The sequence below is a fragment of the Lonchura striata genome, chromosome 3 (assembly GCF_050655825.1).
Source record: "Lonchura striata isolate lonStrDom1 chromosome 3, ASM5065582v1, whole genome shotgun sequence".
Lineage (NCBI taxonomy): Eukaryota > Metazoa > Chordata > Aves > Passeriformes > Estrildidae > Lonchura > Lonchura striata.
In genome coordinates this window covers 84,259,663-84,280,039 of record NC_140705.1, presented here as the reverse complement: position 1 = coordinate 84,280,039, position 20,377 = coordinate 84,259,663, and the positions used below count along the sequence as shown (strand labels likewise).

The 20,377-nt window shown below is 37.8% G+C and overlaps 1 protein-coding gene and 1 long non-coding RNA gene across 5 annotated transcripts in view; one reads left to right on the top strand and one right to left on the bottom strand.

Moving 5' to 3' along the window:
• The window catches only part of LOC146767971 (uncharacterized), a 45,340-nt gene that overhangs the window by 15,170 nt on the left and 9,793 nt on the right, over nucleotides 1-20,377 (top strand). For both annotated transcript variants that reach the window (XR_014953837.1, XR_014953836.1), the window contains exon 2: nucleotides 6,326-6,409. This is a non-coding gene — a long non-coding RNA (uncharacterized LOC146767971). The remainder of the gene's footprint in view (nucleotides 1-6,325; nucleotides 6,410-20,377) is intronic.
• Nucleotides 9,037-20,377, bottom strand: part of PLD5 (phospholipase D family member 5) — a 177,590-nt gene continuing 166,249 nt past the window's right edge. For all 3 annotated transcript variants that reach the window (XM_021550467.3, XM_021550469.3, XM_021550468.3), the window contains one exon: nucleotides 9,037-20,057. In XM_021550467.3, the coding sequence (XP_021406142.2) occupies nucleotides 19,822-20,057 (236 nt within the window). In that variant the 3' untranslated portion in view covers nucleotides 9,037-19,821. The remainder of the gene's footprint in view (nucleotides 20,058-20,377) is intronic.

Genomic DNA, 20,377 nt, shown 5'->3' with positions numbered 1-20,377 from the left:
ATACCAACCTTTGATTGTGATTCAGGTCTGATATGCAAATTGCTCAGATACAGGGCTGGTAGCCTTCCTTAGCTGCAGCATCTATGACTTTTGGCATTTATTTCCTGCAGTTAACTGTTAAACAGCAGCTGTCCTACTTTATGAATGCTAAAAAAAAAGTACAACAGCTCAGTATTTCTCTTTCCTAACAGGCCCATTTTAGAGGCCCTCACTTGGCAGCTTCTGTAATTCATGCCAAATTGAACTAATTTCCATGACTATTAAGGGTCATTTGCAGAGAGTTACACATAACACAGCACAGGTTTGCAGTGAACACTCTGAGAGCTAATTTTTCTGCTGGCTATGGTCTGTATCACAGCAGCACTGTGACCATCTGTGTGAACAGAAGCACTGCATAAAAGCAGAAAAGGTTAAGTGAAAAGATCTACTGCCAAGGGAAGACTCTTAAATCTCATGAACAGCTTTCTTCTTTTTAATGCATTAACTCCAACGCAAAACTGCATAATGGTAGGAGCCTTTGTTTTGCCCTTTGTAGGACATGCATACACTGCAGCTAGAAAAGCCATTTCAGATGCTTGAGGAGGATGAAATATGAGTTGGCTCAGTCAGTTGGAGTGATCTTGCTCTGAAATTTAAAAATGGCACGATCTGAAGTTAGTTCAGCAAATACCTTAACACTTAGCTATATTCAAGGCCTATACATGAAAGGAAAACATTCAGGGCTTCTGGACTCCCTTCTTTGGATAGCAAAAAGGGCATCTAGCTTCATGGAGATTCTTGCATAGAGCAGAACTGTCCCCAGAGAGCTGAAGTGAATGTACAGAAAGGTTGCATTTAGTTAATAGCAATGTGTGAGGATTCAGCATTTTTGCAGCCTCATTCTTTGGTTTAAGGCATGCTCTGTGAAGGCTTGAACTTCACCTAGAGGCAAGGCACTCTGTGTATTTAAATGATAAGCAAAACAAGTAAACACAGAAATAAGAAGGTGATTAGCATCATTAAAAAGATTTGCAAACTCAGTTTGAACTTTCTGCAATTACTTAATGAAACAAATTCACTCCAGTGTCTGTTAAATCTTTCAGATTGTCTCAATCAAGACTGAGGGGTGTGAATAAGCAGGGATTAGTTTGGTCACTGTGGTGGTAAAAGAAGGGGTAGTGAGTGCTGACCTGGCACATGTGAATTAAAGGGACTTCTAATCCTAGAAAGGAGAAGAATGCCCTTGATAACCTATTAAATCACCTTCCAGGCTTACTATGATGTTATCCTCTGTGGCTTCAGGTCTGCACAGGCCATAGGTTTTTAAGAGCAAAGGACATATGGTGTCAACTTGGCCAACAAAGGATTTTTTCCCTTCAGTGTTTCTCATGTGCTTTATTCATGTTTGCTAAATTCCTCCAGAGCCTCCTGCTTATTGTAACAGACCTCACCAATGCCAGCTTTTCATTGCACTCTTTTCAATAGACTAGTTTGTTGCCCAGAGCAATAGCCTGGGCAAGTCTGGGGACTGAAAAGATCTAAAATTAAAACCCTGCAGAGAAACTCTTTGTTCATTCCTAGAGAAATGAAATACTAATATATCTTCGCCAGAAACAAAGGAACCAATCCCACAAAGAAATAACAGTGTTCTGTTGCGTTTCTTTGTTACAGTGATGTGTGCCCAGGCCAGGGGACTGCACAGGCTGCTCTTCTGCACAGCAAATAACTGTGCTGGGAGAATTGTTCATTTCCCACACAGCCCTTCTGCCAGGAAGGCCGTTTTTCAGCATCTTGGCAGAAGGGTGGCACCTGCCTACTTTTTCATTTGGCTTGAGAACCACTTCTCAGAATACCTGCATTTTTTGATAGGAAATACCTGAGAAGCTGCTAGATTCACCTGCCCCTTTTTCAGCACCCGCACGTGGTGGGACACCAGCATGGGCTGTGACTTTTTGTGTGTAGGCCCTCCTCTAAAGATTTATTTGATTTTTAAATGGGTTTGAAATCAAATGAAATGTAACACCCTTTCATGGAGACACACAAAGGCTCAGGAGAGTGATGCTACTGACTTCCAGACTTTTTTAGTTTGTAGGTGCATCCTGCCTGGTACCCTTATGTGGCAACTGCAACCAGAAAATATCTTGAATCAGAGCATGCCTTTGTTTCTTTATTGCTACTTCTCCTTGTCTCAGGAGCTAAGAGTTTTAAAATGTTGAGGAACATGGTTCATTTTGATGCTGGCCCTAGCCTCCAAGGCAGGCCAGTGGAGGTGTGCTGGGATGTGAGCTGAAAAGTACCACACAATGTTGACAAAGATGTTTTTCTTTGCTTAAGCTTGGACCTTGTGTAAAGCAAAGCAATATTAAAATATGTGGGGCTGGCTTAATTGTGAGGTAATCCTTCTCAAATTGGCAGGTTTCTTTTTTGTCAAATTCCCCATAATTTTCCATTGGTGTTTCAGGCAGGGGAAGCATTGGAGCAAGACAATATGTGTTGGAAACTGAAAGTGTTTTAGCAGATCTTGTGGGATTTGAATTGAAGCTCTGGTGACAAGTGATGTAGTTCTCTGCTATGGAATCAAGAAAAAGACCTGTAAGGAACTTCATGGTACATTAGGTCATTTATACTTCATAGCTTTATTGGCTTTGCACTTTCATCAGCTGCTCATCACCCATGATGCTGTAAGTACAAAGTAATTCTGGTTACCTGTAGGTTTGCTCATCTGGGAACACCAGCAAATTTGAGGAAAAGAACTTTACCACCTGTGTAGAAGCCTAGGACACCTGGCAGAAAATTGGTATCCCCTGCTATGGAAGTTGAGGAGAGGTTGAAATGAGATGAAACACTTTATCTAGTTCCAGGGCAAAGAAAAGTGTGTAAGAATATCTTTGTGCTGTCTGGGAGTATCTGAATACTTCAGCATGCCAGAGGAAGCTGTTAGTATCAGCCATGACATCTTGGAAATTCTTTACACACAGTGTTGCTACAAAAAAAAGTTGGTTATTTTTCTGATTATACCATTTATAATTCCCCTTTCACAGTGTACAATCATTTCTTTTTGTTATTTCAGAGAAGAAACAGTTTCTTGAAGTATTCTTGAGAGAAACTAAATAAGCAGTAAAAACCTGCTCTCTGTTTCCCTCTATCTAATTACAGTCAGAGCTTTAATGACTGGTACTCTCTGATGTCTCTAAGAATTTTTACTCTAAGAATTTTTTGTCTGGGATCTGATCTCATGCTTTTTATGACCTACCATAGCCCAGATAAATAAATTAAAGATGTGCAGTGAATTTATTCAGACTTTTGTCACTGAGTACTCAATTGATGGCAGACCAACATACAAATTCCTAATGTAAGTTGCTGTTCCTTTGCGCTGTGGCAGAACTGATCTTTGGTAATCTCTGAAGTGTTATTCTTAAGAGCAAAGAATTCCTAATCCAGCAGGATGATAGTCTCACTGGGGCTTGCAGTTACTGTGCACATTGTTTAGGTCATTGGGCAACTGGGACTTGAGTTTGATCAACAGGTACCAAAGATCTTTGGCTTGACCTCAGAGTAGGGCTAAAATGTTAAAAGGGTTTATTTTGCTACAAATTTCTAGCTATTAAAGCAGATGGGCCTAATTATGGGCACATTGCCTGTGAAGTCAGGAAGCCTGCATGCAGTTTTGAGGAAAAATATCACTACTTGAGATAAAGAGAGGGAAATTAAGTTAATGTGGAGTCCATAAATTATTTCAAATTGTTACCAGACAACTTTGCTGAGGGAGAATAAGGTTCTGCCTCTGAAAAGGCCATTACTAACTGCATTTTCTGGCTCTGCCTGTAGAGGAATGTGTCTGATGGTGCTCTGAGCATTTAAAACTGGGCTAATGGCCACTGGCCAGGCTGCAATCACATCCCTTGGGGTCCTTTGCCACCATACCTGGGGACTCTTGAGCACCCATCCAAAAGTGAACTGTGATACCTGACTCTGGCAAGTGAAACCTTTCTGGTCCTTGCAGAGAATTTCCTTCATTGCTTATAGACTTGTATGGGTCCTGTGGGAATGCTGACTTATGTCAGGATGAATCTGTGCACTTCCTTTGTCAAGTACTGGTTTTGTTACAGAATCTGCTTAATTCTAAAGGAGATTCCTGTGTACAGCAGGTGCAAAGAATCAGGTGGGCGGAAGACCAAGAGGGATCACTTGGGTAGTAGCTTAAATTAATGCTTCTCACTTCCAGATTGGAGCTCCTGATTCTCTCATTAATTTCTTTGCTGTAAATGTAACTCATGTTCAATTCCTGTACGCATTCCAGAAGCTCTAATGATAGTAAACCCCTCTCCTACGTCATTAACCTAATGAAAGGCAAAACAGTCTAACAAAACTCAGTGGAATTGCAAATAAGCAGTTCTGTAGGATATATGAATTAAACTTGTGACAACTGACTTTTCTGTTTCCTCCTTATAGAAATGGCAATGGAACAAGTTCCAATTCATTTGAACTTCTAGTCCTAGCATTTATTATTAATGTCCTGTGTCTGGCCACAGTGTGCCAAAGGCAGTAATGCGAATTCCTGACAGTACAGACTTTAAGTAACAAAGATCATAATCTTACCATTTTGTTCCTTTTTCTTTTATTTTTAGACAATTCTAATGTATTTTTACCTGAAGTCCACAGGAAAAACAGATAATTTGAAAACATTTTCCTCTAAAGCATACTATTTAGCAGCTGTTCTGAACTTTTCATTTGCCTGCTTAAAGGTAGATAAGCCAAAATCTTTAAAGGGTTCCATGCTTATCAAAATTTTAAGTCTACTTTATCTTTTGTTGAATTGCATGTAAGGTTATACTCAAAAAGTAGTTTATGTTGTTCCCTGTTTCTTACTTGGCTCATTCCATGAAATATTTTAGTTAAGGAGCTTTCAGCCTTGGAGAAGGCTTAGGGTTCCAAGCATGTTGGGACTGAAACCTCATGGCAGAGTGAATACCTAGAAGTGCTTTTTGACTTTTTCCTCAGATTTTGTTATTTTTTCCACTTTCCTATTTGTTATCCTGCCATTCCCCTTGCACCTATGGTGCAGTGTAGAATTCAGCTTATTTTCTTGGATTACTCACTCACTAGAGTGTAATGTTTCTTGCCTTGTAACCTGCAGGATTTTTACTTGTGTGAGTGACTTTTATCAAGTCACCAGAAGGAAGGCTGCATCTCAAGTAGCTCCCTCCATCATACATATACCATAACCATTGTGCAGGCTTTAATTCTGACAGGGTATTGTAACAGAAAGAAATGTGAGGCCTTGATATAAATTTCACCCTTCAGTGTGAACACTGACTTTTGCTGTACATTTAGGTCAGAGTATGGATCAGTGATGAGGTACAGACTTTGACTCCTGCACCATTTGCTTGCAAGCACTGATGTACAGAGCTAAAGAGGTCAGGAAGCTGCACTCTATCTATTTTGGGTGTCCCATGATATGGGTGAATCCACTGTACTGAGTTAGAACAACGTTTTTCTCCAAGTCAGCTGATTGAAAACATGGTATTTTTGAAAGATTATTCTGCTGAGAGTTTGGTACTTAAATCTGAGGACCAGGCTTGGGATGCTATTTTCATAGCATATGAAAAAAGCCTATATTGCCTGTTTTTTTTTTTTTTAATTAAGCTGCTGACACAGCCTTACTCATCTGTTTTCTCTGCTTGTAGATGAGATTTTTTTTTTTTTTTTTAATTGAAGGGGTTCAGGAGAGTATTCTTGGTTTGAAAATCACTGTATGTAGATGTTGCTGCTTTGGTTACCTGTAAAGTATTTGCTGTGGTTCTAATACAACAAGGGTCCATTTTGAAAGGGCCATCCCTGAGGTTTTCAGTATCGCAACTCTCTAAATTCTGTATAAATATGAGCAGAAATAAATGTGCTGATCCTTTGGTTTTAAATAAGCCTTTAAAACAGAGCTCACTGAGATGGTTCTGCTATAGAAGACATGACCTTTCTGGGAGCCTGGGGATGTGTTGGCATGCTATTGGCAGGCTGAACATAGTCTTTGGGAATATTATGTTACACCAGCAGTAAAATCTACCTAAGGCTTACTGCCATATTGATTCCTTAGTGGCTATATCCATAAAAAGGATACATGGTAGGGACTGGAACATGACTCTTTGGTACTGAGCCATGATTTGTGCTTTCATCTTTTGTGTTCTCTAGCATCATGAATGAATTTTAAACTACAGGCTGTGCAAGGCTTGAAGAATGACATCCCTTCTCTGTCTCAGAATAGGACTTGGTTCAGAGGAAAAAATTGAGACATGGGAGCTTGAAAAGTGGGTTATTGCTGTTCAACGATTTTTCTGCCCTCTGATTTCAGACTTCCTGTGCATCATTTTGATGACACTATTTCACCATTGGTTGTGGAGCAGCAGGAATGAAGTGATTTGGAAGATTTCTTGCGGTGAGCCGAACCCCTGTTCTGAATATTTTTCTTCTGTCTATAATACATAGTAAGTGAGTAATCCAAAACCTGGGTTACATTCAGCAGAATTCTCCAAGTGGGCTGGAGTTTTGTGCTGGGACAACAAGTATAGGCTGTTAAGGAGTTATTTAACCAGGGACAGTCTGTCTCAGCACACCACTAGTGTGTTATGCACTTCAGCTACATTAAAGAGCGTGCTTGTGCTGGCCAGGGTTGGGTTCATTTTCTTCCCAGGAGCTATGGTTTGGCTTGTGCTGAACACAGGGCTGATAACATAGAGATGTTTCTGTTATTGTTGAGCAGGGCTTGCATAGAGCTGAGGCCTTTTCTGCTTTCTGTGCTGCCATGGCTGACAAGGAATTTGGGTGTGCATGGGATGTTGGGAGGAGACACAGCTGGGACTGGTGACCCCAGCTGACCAAAGGAATATTCCAGCCCATATGACATCCTCCTCAGGATATAAAGTGGGGGGAAGGAGGAGGAAAGCAGGGAGACATTTGCAGTAAAGGCATTTGTCTTCCCAAGTCACTGTTATCTGTGATGGGCCCCTGCTCTTCTGGGGATGACTGAATACCTGCCTGCCCATAGGAACTGGTGAATTAATTCCCTGTTTTGCTTTGCCTGTGTGTCTTTTGCTTTCCCTTTTAAACTCTAGCTCAACCCACAAATTCTCCAGTGTTTACCCTTCCCATACTTTCTATGACCCTGCTGGTGGGGGAGTGAGTGAGCGGCTGGGTGGGGCCTGGCTCCTGGCTGGGGTTAAACCATGGCAGTACTGTTAAGAAACCTATATGTGAAAGAAAATGGCTTTTCTACTTCTTGTTACTTGGCACCAAAAGGGTTAGCAAGAGCATAGCACAGCTGATTTGGGGATGCTCCTACTGGGGTGCAGGTGCTGTCACTTGCTGCACTCTTTCAGTGCAGCATTGCATGTGACACTCCATGAGAAATGAGTATTGGTAAACAAAAAAAAAAAACAAAAACAAGGGGTAGGGGAGAGCTTTTTTTTGTAAGAAACTGTAAAGTTCTTGGAGATGTCAACATATTTGGGATCAATGCCCTACTTTAATTAATAAAATGTATGTGCTGCCTTGGAGGTGGATATCAAGTCTGAAAAGGGTGTATCCTATGAAAAACATTATAGTATTGTAAGGAAGCATTGTCTGCTTTACTTGAAAGGTGGCCTTTCTAGTGCATGTGATTCTGAATGGAGAGGGGATCCACCCATTTCACCATGATCATCTCATTCCACAGGAGCACAAATCCTTTGTGATCAATGGCAGGGAATAGGATAAAATCCCTTCTTTCTCTATGAATCAATCCAGTGGCAATGGGCTGCACTGTAGCTGTGATGTTGCAGCTGATTTCTTTTCAGCAATTGGGATGCAAATTTTTTTGTCTTCTTATGGAATGCATCTGAACATTTCCAAGCATATTTCCAGAGAAAATGCATATTTGGAAAGGAAATCTAACATGAAAATACATGTCAGCAGCTGAATTTAAATTTTGTGTATTTTGCAGACTAATTGTAGTGATGCAGTGCCCAGTAAGCAATTATAGTTGCTAATTGTCTGTAAACAGGACTAATATTTTGTTCTTGCTTCATATGATTGTTGTGAAGCTGTATATGTGAAAAGAATATTGAGTTCCTAAATGCATATTTTTGTTAAGTGTATACTTCATTTTTCATGAAAATGGGCTCTAAAATAAAAGTAGAATAATTGTCTTGCAAAAAGCATGCAAAATGTGAAAGTGAGGTGCTCTGCTATTGTCAAAAAAAAAAATACCCAAAATCAGGGTAGTTTGGGAATTAACGTAAAGCTTCTCTTCATGGGAATTGATTTCTCTCCTTGTTCTGCCCTCATCACTCCTGCTGTACCTGAAACCTGTTCAGGTGTTGTATTTGAAACTCTGTGGGTCACAGGGCAGCAGCTATTGCTTACACCACTTGGACCTGTGCAGTCAAAAGCTGCCTTCCTGGTGCAACATAAAACAGCTCTTAAAAAAGCACAAGCTACTGAGGCTGGTGTTTATCTTGAGAAATTCAGCTTCCTTCCATCCCCTCTCAGTCTTCACCTTTTTGTTTGAATATTATCTGCTGCTGAGTGTTCTCCTTTCCAAACTACTTGGAACATGAGTCTCCATAGAGCAAATTATTTAGAATTTGGTAAATTCTAAATCTGGTAGCAGCTTTTCAAATACAAATCAGAGGGTAATATATGTTCATTTAGTTAGGATTCCTGTAGTTTTAATAGAATGTGACAGCAGTCCTGGCAACAGAAAATCACAATGAGTCTGTGAGTCTCCCGAGAAATGAGAAATCTGGGGTTAATGCCTGCTTTCCCAGATTCCAACTAGAAATTTAATGCAAATCTACTAGGAAAGAGGATCCTGTGGCCTGGAAAGAAGTCCCAGTGTCTGGCACCAGTGCCAGTGCTGCTCAGGCTCTGCAGAGCCCTGCATGGAGGCACCAGGCGGTCTGTCAGTGTTATCTGGTCTGCCTTTGGGGTGGGTATGTACAGTGGACTGGGAGCTGGAGAGTAGGGGCTAATATCTGGGATTTTGTGCTCATAGAAACAAACAGACCAGAGAGAAACAGAAAATCATTATGTATTGAAACAAGATTCTTTATTTCAGTGCAGTACAAAGAAATGGGAGTTACTTTGCTTTGAATGAAAGTACTGAACCTAAAAACTGGAGCAGATAAAATATGTTTGTGTAGTACTAGGAATCCTTGGATATCAAAGCAATGAAAAATGATCTCTGATGCTGCAGCATTAAAATAAATATTTACATATCTTTAAATTAATGAATTACTACCTTGATTTGGATCATTGACAACTTAGTTTCCATCAGTTTATTACCACTCACAATGCTGTTTTTAGCCATCAGTCTTTTAGTGATTTCCTTGCACTAAAAAAAATTTCCTTGTGTTGGTACTATTTGTGTTGGTACAGAAGCAACACTCTGTACCAAGCCAGCTCTCCAAAACATCAGCAAAATCAGTCTCTTTTCTTTTTTCTCCCAAACAAATGAGTTTGATCAATTTTGTGAATTGCATTGAACTTTGGTTATGAATAGTAATACAGTAAACAGTGGGCCCAGTTCACAATCAAGTAACGAACTCATGGTATTAAAGTCATGAGTACAAACTTTAAGTATTGTTTAAAGGAAAAAAAAGATTGCTACATTGTCATCCTGCAGCACCAAAGACAGTGGCTGCTCGGGATTGGATTTTTTCAATTACAGCTTGCATCAGGACAGGTCGTCTGTTTTCCTAGTAAATGCAGATTTACATTTTCAAAGGTACAAAGCATACCAACACAGTGGCTCCCAGCAGACTCAATGGCCCAATTTACAGATTCAGGGATAATGTTTTTATTTTTTTAATAAATAAACATTAAGTACACAGGTATTGCTGTGAACCAAGCCCATTGTCTAAAGGAAGCACATTTCTTGCCAAATTAGGTCTTTACATAAGAACATGTTTTTATAATGGATCTGAATAGCTGCTGTGCAAGTTATTAAAAGCATGTGTCTTGCAGCTTGCACTTTTTACCAACACAAAAAGATGAAAAAACATGCAGTAAAATGTAGCATTGTTTAGAAAATAATGTGTAAAAAAAACCATTCAGTATCTTATATTAAAGCATTTACACTGCATAGGCATTCATATAAGGATATAGTATAATAAAACTTATCAAATATACAAGCATGCAGCAGTTGCCTTATATTCACAGTTCTGGAAATTACCACACATTGATTTCTTCAAATATAAATTGGATTATCCAAAATAGATTTTGCAGCCACTCTCCTTTGCAGTGGCAAACTATATTCTCATGTGCATTGCAGATACTGACCTATATAACAGGCCTAAGCTATGCCGCTGTATTGTACACATCTGTGATAAATACTGTGTTTTGGAATAGGAAGGATAATGAGAAGTGATTCATACTTCTCATAGCAGAACTTGGAGACTACACAGTGCTTGAACTGAACAAAATACATTACGCATATTAATTGTATTCTCCTTAGAGAGTAATACTGTAACCTTGCCATGTATCTAGCTACTGCATAAGCTGGCCATGCAGTTTTCAAAATAAGTTTAGACAGATTTTTATATTTGATATTTATTCTATCAGAAGAGGTATAGTAGGACACATAGAGTACATACCCTTTTTGCTCTGCAAACTCTACACAGGACTCCTGATACTTTTAGATTGTGTTGGGAAATACAATGCAGTGCCAAAGTCACACTCAGATATTTAAAATACATTTGCAGAGAGATGATCTTTCTTCATTTTCTCTTTTGAAGGTGGTGGTGTTATATATGATGGTGAGCTTGGACCATCTTAACTGTCACAAGGTGACAAGTACCTAGGTTAGAGCCCCTCTGTGGCCAAATGCCATCTGCAGGATAAAGTCGAGGTCATGTGGCTTGAAGTTGTTTTTAGTTTTGACTCGCTTGTTATTGCCTAGCTTGGCAGGTTAACCTGGAGTGTGACTTCAGGCCAACAGCAAATAGAATACCTGGAGACAAGGCTTGTGTTAGTTGTGAAAGGTTTGCAAAACTGAGCTCTAGATCCTGATACAGGTTTTGGGTGTGCCAAGGTGAAATTGGACTGAGGAGTATGACTTTAAACCCTTTCCCTGTCCAGGTATTTTTCCAGTAGTGCCTGCATGCTGCTTTTGCCCTGACTTCCCTTGTCTTCATACATAGTAATTTGTGTGTCTTTAAACAGTGTGTGCATGCACTTCCTTCTTCTGAGCACTTCAGGTAAAGCTAGTGGAAGTAACCTTGTAGGATGTTACAGCACCAACAATGCAAGTTGCAGGGATTTATCCTTGTTTACAAAGCAGCAGCAAGGGATTCAGAAACAGCATTCAGGAAATAGTTTGAAAACAAAAAAGAGGCAGAGATGGTGGAAACACTTGCTAATTTGCAAAGTGGAATATGGAAAGGGAAGAAAGGTGGGGCAGTGATTGCTGTTCTATCTATTAAGAAAAAAAAAAAAAGAAAGGTATAATCCTCTCTGGAATATTTCATTCAGAGATAAACACTGCCTTTTTTTTAAGTGAGCTTTGGCCCACATGCAGTGAGGAAATGATAAGATGAGTAGATGGCTTTGGTGTGTGCTATCAGAAATGGTGACACTGATGTCCCTCTTTGCTGCAGCCAGGAGTCCACTTCAGTAACTCATTATTTTGAGTCTCTTTGTGTTCATATTTTCATTTTCTAGTAAAGGATATGTGGCCCTTTCCAGAAAGCTGTACTATTTCCTGTCAGCCTTATTTAAGAGTAGGACAGCAGTGGGACAAGTGGAACACTAGAGATGTTTCAAGCTCTTCTAGCAAAGATACTAATTTTTCCTTTGAGGATATGTTTCTGATTGTATGTGTGTGAGGAGCCTCAAGTCTGTATTTGGAATATGATAAAATGATATTTGGAATCTGAGCTGGATGGGGCATCTGAATGCTTTTGTTTTATCAACTAGCATTTGGAAAATGGGCTTGCAGCCTTTTTTGGTTGGCTTACTTGCTGCCACAGATGTTGCTTTTCTGTCTTTCTCCAGATGTATTCAATAAGATCTCTGTGGTGACATGTGAAGACACAACTGCTGTGAGAAGTGACTAGTTTTCAATTATTATTTGGCAGTAAAATCTGTATAAATATACACAGAATCCCATTTTTTAGCCTACCTTTTAAGCTGTATACATTGAGAAATGTATATAAGACTTTGAATGCTGAAACCTTTGTACAGCACATCAAAGCAGTTCTCTGATTCTTCACTGCATCTCTGCATACTGAGAGCAGCAGTTCAGATGCTCTCTGAAATGTCCATAGAAGTAAGAGTTTTGGTTTATAAATTCCAGTCCCATTAATTTGAGGTACCACATGAGCCTTTCATTTGCCTTCCCAATTGTCATTTGTTGGCAAAAATGAGAATGCCTTGTGGTTTTGATCCTGATTTCTTATATATTTTAGTATTTTTACCGGGTTCTTTGGATTCTTCGCTGAACCTGCCCTTCATTTTTCCTTTTCCCAGGGAAAATTCTTACAGCTTAGTTTAGAAATGTCTTTGAAGAATATGGAGATTATTAAAAGCAGATGTCACAACTGTCTTGAGCATAGTGAGGAGGAAAAGGAGCTCTCCTGAGAAGTCGGACAGTTTGCCACAAAGAAATTGGTACAAAATCTGTGAGCACCAAGTTCCCACAGAGATGCACCATCTTGTGAGAATTAATAGAATTCAGATGAGTAAGATCTTTGCTTCTTTTAGAAACCTTATCAGCTCTATTTCTAGTAGCAACATGGTCTGTTGCCTCAGAAGAGGGAATGTTACCTGCTTCTTCCAACTCTCTTACATAGTGAAGAAATTAGTTCAATTCATAAAGACAATGGCCATTTGACCTCTCACCATTTCATGCTGAAGTTAGCCACACATTTCCATCATTGCAAATCTGGCTGTGTGGTAAAGAATGGTTTATTCTAGAATAAAGCAAGCTCACTAGAAGAGGTATTTATATCATCAGGACTTCTACCTCATTTAAAGCTTGCCAAGCATTCTCCTCACCCCTGTCCTCCATCTCTTTTTCCAGATTTTGCATATGTGTCTTTCACGGTCAATAACTATGTGAGGCATCTGGAATTATGTTCTTGTCCTCTATTATACCTTTAGTATCTTATTAGATAAGGGATCTCTCAAAGGGCAAGAACACGTCGAGCAGCCAGCAGTTTTCAAAAACAGCAGGTGACTAAAAATACTTCATTTTCTTTGCTACTCAGGCAATGACAAATAGAAGCATGGACTGGGCTGCTGAAGAAGTAGGAGACAATAAGAGAACAGGTTAGATGAGAAGTCCTCTGACCTTGAGAAAGAAACAGCTATAATTTCCAAAGTCATCTTGCTTTTTTGTCAATTTTCAAGTAAAACACTGAATACACGTACAGTGTCACTTGAAGAAATACAAATAAGGAATACTTGCAGAGTAATTTAAGATATTATTGTGAATTAATTGAACATTGAGCAAATCTACTAGCAAATATTTTTTATCAGGTCAGTCAACAAAAAGTTGGTCTACATAATTCCATTTGAAGAGCTTCTCCTTTTACTTTTAACATGCTGTTTTGCTTAGACACTACATATAACAGTGCATGCCTTCAATCTTTAATAGAAAGATTCTTTCCCCATTAAAACCCCCATTATGTCCCTCAAAGTTAGATTGGAAAATAATTCTAGCTTCTATGTGACTTATAAACTTTATACAGTTAGCTCTTCTGGGAGGATTCCTTTTCCTCATTTGAGTGTGTCAAGCTGGATTGCCTGATACTTGTGCTTAGTTTTCACCAGTTTATAAGTAGTTCAGAATGGTATCTGTCTGATAACTATCTGTACATTGAGAGAACAAACAAATCACAAGCAAATGCTGTGTGTGATGGGAAATTTGCAGGCATCTTGCTATGTTGTCAATTTTTGCTTATATTACACTAGAAACTTCTAATGTCCAAGGAGTCCCATTTCAAATAGTGCTTTACTACTTGGTACCTGTTAAACAGAAATCAATGGACTTTTATTCATGCTAATTTCTTTCTGTTAAGCATAAGTTCGTAGTTGTTAAAGGTTCCTTCTTCATTCTAAAAACAATCATGGGAGTTCACTCATAAAGATGAGCAAGGAGGATGTATAGGAAACACAGGATTTTGCAGAGAGAGGAACAAAATAAAAATGTAGTCCAGAGCTTTTATGTCAACATCCAGTCCATTAACTCAAGCTGATCCAAGTTTGCCTCTGGCTCTTTTTGCCCCTTCCTCTCTATCCTTACATTTTATGCTGTTACAAGAGGGATGGATTTTACTGTGTGAGATTCAATGTCCACCATTTGTTCATGCAACACCATTGTGATACATGTAGTTCATACTGTTCATGTTTGTGGCCATGCAACATATAATAACCTAAAATAATCCTCTGGAATGCTGCAGTTGCCAGCCATTTTATTATATTTCATTATGTTCTGTAGCCTGAATTGGCCATCAACCTTCTTTCTGTTATTAAAAGGAGAATGATCATGGTTATTTTATAGGGTTAAAAAGTTATTGAGTCTTCCTATAAAATCGCAGTGTAGAATTTGTTGTGAACAAAATAGAGCTGATTACATTACTATAGCAGAATAATTTGCAGCCAGAATTGAAGTATGTTCTTAAAATCTATTTTTAACAATATTTTCAGAAATAGGCTGCAGTAGCTTGATTTTTGTCCTACATGTTTTTGAACTGTAGAGAAAACCTGACATTAGCATGTTAATGCAGTTGTATCACATGGATATGTAATATGAATGTGTTTTCATGAAAACCCATTTTAAGTTACTGTGTTGAACCACTCAATACAGCTGGATTATTTTCAGATTCTCTGTAAATTCCTGATCACAAGGTATTCCAAACAAACAATTCTCACAGACTTTTGGAAGCCCATGCAGGATTAATCTAAACAAGAGGTACAATAGAAAGCTCCACTTTATTATAGGACTGGAGTTTATCCATTGACTTCAGCACTCTTCAGAGTGTAAAGCACATGAGTTCTTCTTTTCCTGTCTAAACTATTTTGAATGAGGTCTCTTTTACATGCTAGTTTGGCAAGCTTCTAAGGCATTTGTGCAAAGTGATGATCCAAGAGCAACCTGATTCAATACTGAGAAAATCATAAATAACATCCAGCAGTAATTAAAGTGAAAAACTACAGCTAAGAAAATCGATCTCCTACAGTATCAGTTGAGCTGCTATACCTTGCAGTGTTAGAAGTGGAGCAGTGTTAGAAATTGTACCTTCAACTCGGGAGGCATCATTGTGAATTTTAAACACTGAATGACTGAAAACCCATGAATATATGATATAGATAGAGAAAGGGTAAGAGTGGAAGAAAAACACAGCACCAGAAATTACCATCTGGAAACATACTAAACATTTAGTCAGTATATTTGTATTAAAGTGAAGAGTTAATTTTGAAGACTGGAAAGATTTGAAGATACTTAGTGCTCTCTATAAAGCCATTCTCAGGAGTCAAGTGTATAATCATCTGAGACGGGAATATTTACAACTTCAGACTGAAGAACTGGAAGAGCCCGCTGATGTCTTTACCATCTTGATGAGAGTGCGTACACTCCTTCCAGTAAGTACATGCTAAAGTCACAAAAAAACCCAATAAATTGTCTGGATTTTTTCTTAGATCAGGGTTAACTGGCAGATAACAGTTTTTATTTGCACAAATCTCAAAAATGTAGTAGAATTTAGGTAGCTGGTATTATAGCAAATAATATGTAGGTCTTAAAATAGAATTTGGAGGCTTTTCTACTTGTTTCTCAAACTCTCTTCTGAGCCACCAGCACAGCCTGGATTTATTGGAAGGAATACGTGGCCCCACATTGGGTAAATCCTAAATCTGTTCCTGTTAGGGAACAGCCATTGTGCTGTAGCACATAATCCATACCTTTCTGGTCTTCAAAAAAGAGGTGAGAGTAGCTGTGGATACTAGTTCATGCTTCAGGCAGAAAAAGTAGCTGGCCTGAAACAACTTGAGACTTAACAGGCAAGATTTGTAAAGTAGCCACTGCATGATATTTGGACTTCAACCTGTGCTACAGGAATTTCTGTGATTATGGTTTTGATAGGAGCCAGATTTTGGGGGAATTCAGATTTTATACCTTGGCAGGACATTTGATAATGAAGCCAGGAGTAAATTGTGAAATTTAGTTCTTGAACTGGGATTGGATAAAAATGTGTTTGTGGTTTGGACCAACATCTTGCAGTCAGTTTTTGTCTTTTTGTGACTCTAGTTTTAGGTACTAAACTGTAAACATCACAATGTCTTCTTACTTAGGAAGTTTGCTCTATGCCTCTGTACTAGATACAAGATTTTTAGCAGGACTTAATCTGAGGAACAGTTAAACAAAAACTTGTATGAATAAGGCACTAGTAAATGTTTGCAGCAAATAACAAGTATAGTCTATATGCTTTAAGAATAAAAACGTTCTGTTTAGGAAATCGCCTTTAATATGACAGAGTTACCAATGCCAGTTAGAAGGACCTAGAGAAAGTGCATCTTTTGGGTTATGCCTGTGAGGTCTGTGAGAAACCCCTGAATGCAAATCCCTGTTAAATTAGGAAATAGCCTGTGCAGTAGTGATACTCAGGAGACTGGAAGCAAGAGGAAACTAGTTTAGATTCTGATCCCTGCTAAACTAGTGTGAAATCAGCTATGGATTTGCTTCTGATCTATTACAGTGGTAGAAGGACCTGAAGCCAAAATTGAGGCTGTTTTAGCAAATCTAGTTAAACAGCAACAGCACTGGCCTAGGCCAAATAATTGGCGTTAATCCCCTTAGACAGTTTCAAAAAATAATCTGGCATTTTAAATTTCCCATTTGCTGAAGTTCAAGGACGCATTTTGTCTTTTGGCTAATGTAATAGGTCAAGGCCTTATGTACTACTTTGGAGCTGACGCCATTCTAAATAGTTATTACAGCATTGATCTGTACTTTATACCAAATGAAATTTGAGTCTGCCATTCCATTTATAGGATGGCTGGGCAGTATTTCGCATTGAAAGTTGTTCAAAACCACCCAAGTTCTTCCATTCATAAAACCAAAACATACTGCTACTTTTAAAAAATACATTAAAGTATCTGCTCTTTGAGGGGGGATAATTGAAGCACCAAGAATCTGTTTATCTAGCCAATAAGTAAATATTTGCAAACTAACAGATCTTGTTAGTATTCATGATCTGCATTTTCCTAGATTCTGTCCAATATAACTATTTTACCATTCATTTGTTATACTAAATCAGTCAGTGGTCAGTCTCATTTAATCACTAAATCCTGCTTTGTAAACAACTTAGCTTTATCATCTGACAAACTTGTGTTCCACTCAGATCCTCCATTTTTTATATATGATGTCTTTTAAAAAACGTAACACATTTGCAGTATCCATAATGCAAGAGGGAAAAAAAAAACCCTGCATTGACTGATTACTGTATATTATTGCCATTAGGTGCTACAATTAACAACTCCAGGCAGTTGTTTGTTGTTTTTTTTGTTTGTTTGTTTGTTTGCATAAATTATTTTGTGTTTTATGTAAGGTCATGTGGTATTAAGTTTATCTCAAACTTTAAGATCACTTATCCATAGGGACCTCAGAAACTGTAAAACCATCTCAACCAGCTTTTAAAAATGTGATGGGCTTTTTGTTTGTTCATTTTGTGGGTTTTTGGCTCACAAGACTAAAGTTATTGGTGGTATAACGCAGCTGAAATTTTCACCAATAATTAATCTGGACTAATATTCATTTCTTTAACAAAACAAAAAAATTCAAGCAAGTAAGCTAAGTGCTGGGAATCTCTCTCCCATACATGCTATGCTATACATACTGAAATACAGAAGAAAATCCAGAAATTTCTCCTCACAAAGATCTTTTTTTATAGCAACACAGGAAAACTTTTGCTTTTAAAATACTTGTTTCTTAACAGTATGTCAGAGTATATGCTTTTCTATGTGTGTGTGAGACTAATAAATGGCATGTGTTTATCTGAATATTAAAAAATGTTATTGACTATTGGAGCTGTGCAAAATATTTTCTGTAGAAGATGAAAATCTTAAAAGTTTTTCTGATTAATCATAATAATTTTCAGTAAGATGATGTAAATATTTGCAATTGCAAAATAAATGAAAATTCTTTGTCAAAAGTGTGCCTTCTGGGGTCATAATTAGTCTTGTGTGGTATCTCTAAGCTGAAAATTTGAAGTTGTGAATATGCTAATTTGTTAAAATTTCCTAAACTGTGCTCACTGTGAAATAAGTTCGAATGTTTTTACCCTATAAGTAAAAGGTACCTTTTGAAAGTCAAGGTGGATTTTTAACTTCTTTTTAAGATTAAATTAATACATTGGAATGTAGTTGGGTTTCTTTCTCTTTTTTGCCCTCTGCTTTTGAAGTGTGCCTTCAGAAGATGAGAAGAAAAGTCATCATTTTGGAGAAGGTTCTGTGAATATTTAATGAAATGCAAAATGCAGTTTGCTTTCATGGCTGTGTTTCTTCGAAGGAAGCAGAGGCATAGTAATGAAACATTTTTATTATGAAACTATGCTATTACATCTCTGTCTGGAGAAAAATCAGTCATCGAACATTTGTGTGTATTTCTTCAAAGAGTAAATTTGTACTTCTATAGAACAGTTGCTTCTTGGTGCAACTAAGTTGTGATTGTAGAGGCACACTTTTGACACCAACTAAAACTATGGTCTAAATGAAAGCATCACTTTCTGTCCATGAAGGTGTATGTACCTATATGGATGACATTTTAACAAAAAAATGTCACTTCACAATTTTTATTTCTTTTTAAAGTAGAAGTTAGGAAAGCAAATTCTTCAGGTGTAAAAATCAACAACATTACTGTATGATCATTTAACAACAATTATTGCACGATTTTGCATAACCCTTGGCCTTTCTAAAAAGCAGTATTTGATTTTGAGATGTGCATTGGTTAAGAATGAGTCATCACATATATCTGCTGACTCTCATATTTAACTTGGGTGAGAAATTTTTTTTAGATTACAAAAACATAAAAAAATCAGTTCTAGGTTTTAGCTATTAACCCAGAGATTTTCACTGTTAGATAAAATGCATGTAACTAGAAATAACTATTCTGTTGAAAGGAGTCCACAGTACTTCGATAAAAAATCTGAGACACTTTAGGAAATACCACAAACTTGATGAGGCCAACTCCAACCCCTCAATTTCTCATACTGTTAGGAGATGAAAGAACTACCAGTCCTGTAATAACTCCAATGTATTTTAAGGCTACTTAGAAGACATGGAATAGTGATACTCAAAGTAAATACTCAAAACCAGTAAGTATTTTTATGACAGGGTAGTTATTCAATGGGAATTATATATGTGGGTGAAACTTTGCTTATTTGTTTACATTTTCTCCTACAGTAAACCTACCATCTATCTGTATGTCAATAAGTGATCTTAGAATGTCATTTCATAGCTTGAATCTTCATTTTGCCTCAAGGTTTGCTCTAGCTAGGTTGGCAATTGGGGAAAATTCTAAAACAGAAACACTGACACATGCTGATAAATTCAAAAGTGGAACATTAAAATTTACATGGAAGTGGAAATGACATTCAGTGTCAGAAGTAACAAATTTGAAAGTCTTAAATAATTCATATAGAGAATATAGGTTAGACAGATTTAATGTAAGTGTGCTTTTTCCTAAAAACACCCCCCCAAACCAAACTTTTTTTTTTTTTTGCTTTTTCTTTAAGTCTTTTGTCTGTAAATATGAAAGAACGCTACACCCCAACATAACTCTTCATTGCCATACTAAATGGTAAAATAGTCTTTCTAATTCACATTGCTCATGGAAGTCTTATTTGAAGTTCCTTTATTGAGTTTGTGGTTAAAGCAGTTTGGGATTTTTGTTGGTTGTAAACTTTTGGCATAATGTGAATACCAGTCCCTTTCAAAAACAGCCTTGAGTTGCTTAATGATGCTTGTGCTGTTCCCCGCGTCTGCTTGGTTGATAACAAGGCCAGCTCCAGCATTCTGCGTAAAAGCATTTCCTACCCAATCAAAATTACCTGCAAGCAAAGGCAGGAATAAACAGTGAGTTTCTAACATTAACAAAAGAACCAATAGAAAACCAGTCTCCCTAAAGGCAATCCAGATGAAACACTACTATTTTCCCCAGTGCAGAGATGGAAATAAGTTGGTTTTTTTAAATACCAGCAGGAAAAAAAGCTCCAATACATACCATGTGTAGTGAAGATTGTTTCTGGAAGTTTTAACATCTCTAAGTCTTCAGAAGTGAAAACAGGTTATTCTATTTCTTCAAAACTAATTTGTTTTTCCGTTTACATCTATTACATTATTACTCAATTTACTTTCCTCACTGGCCTTT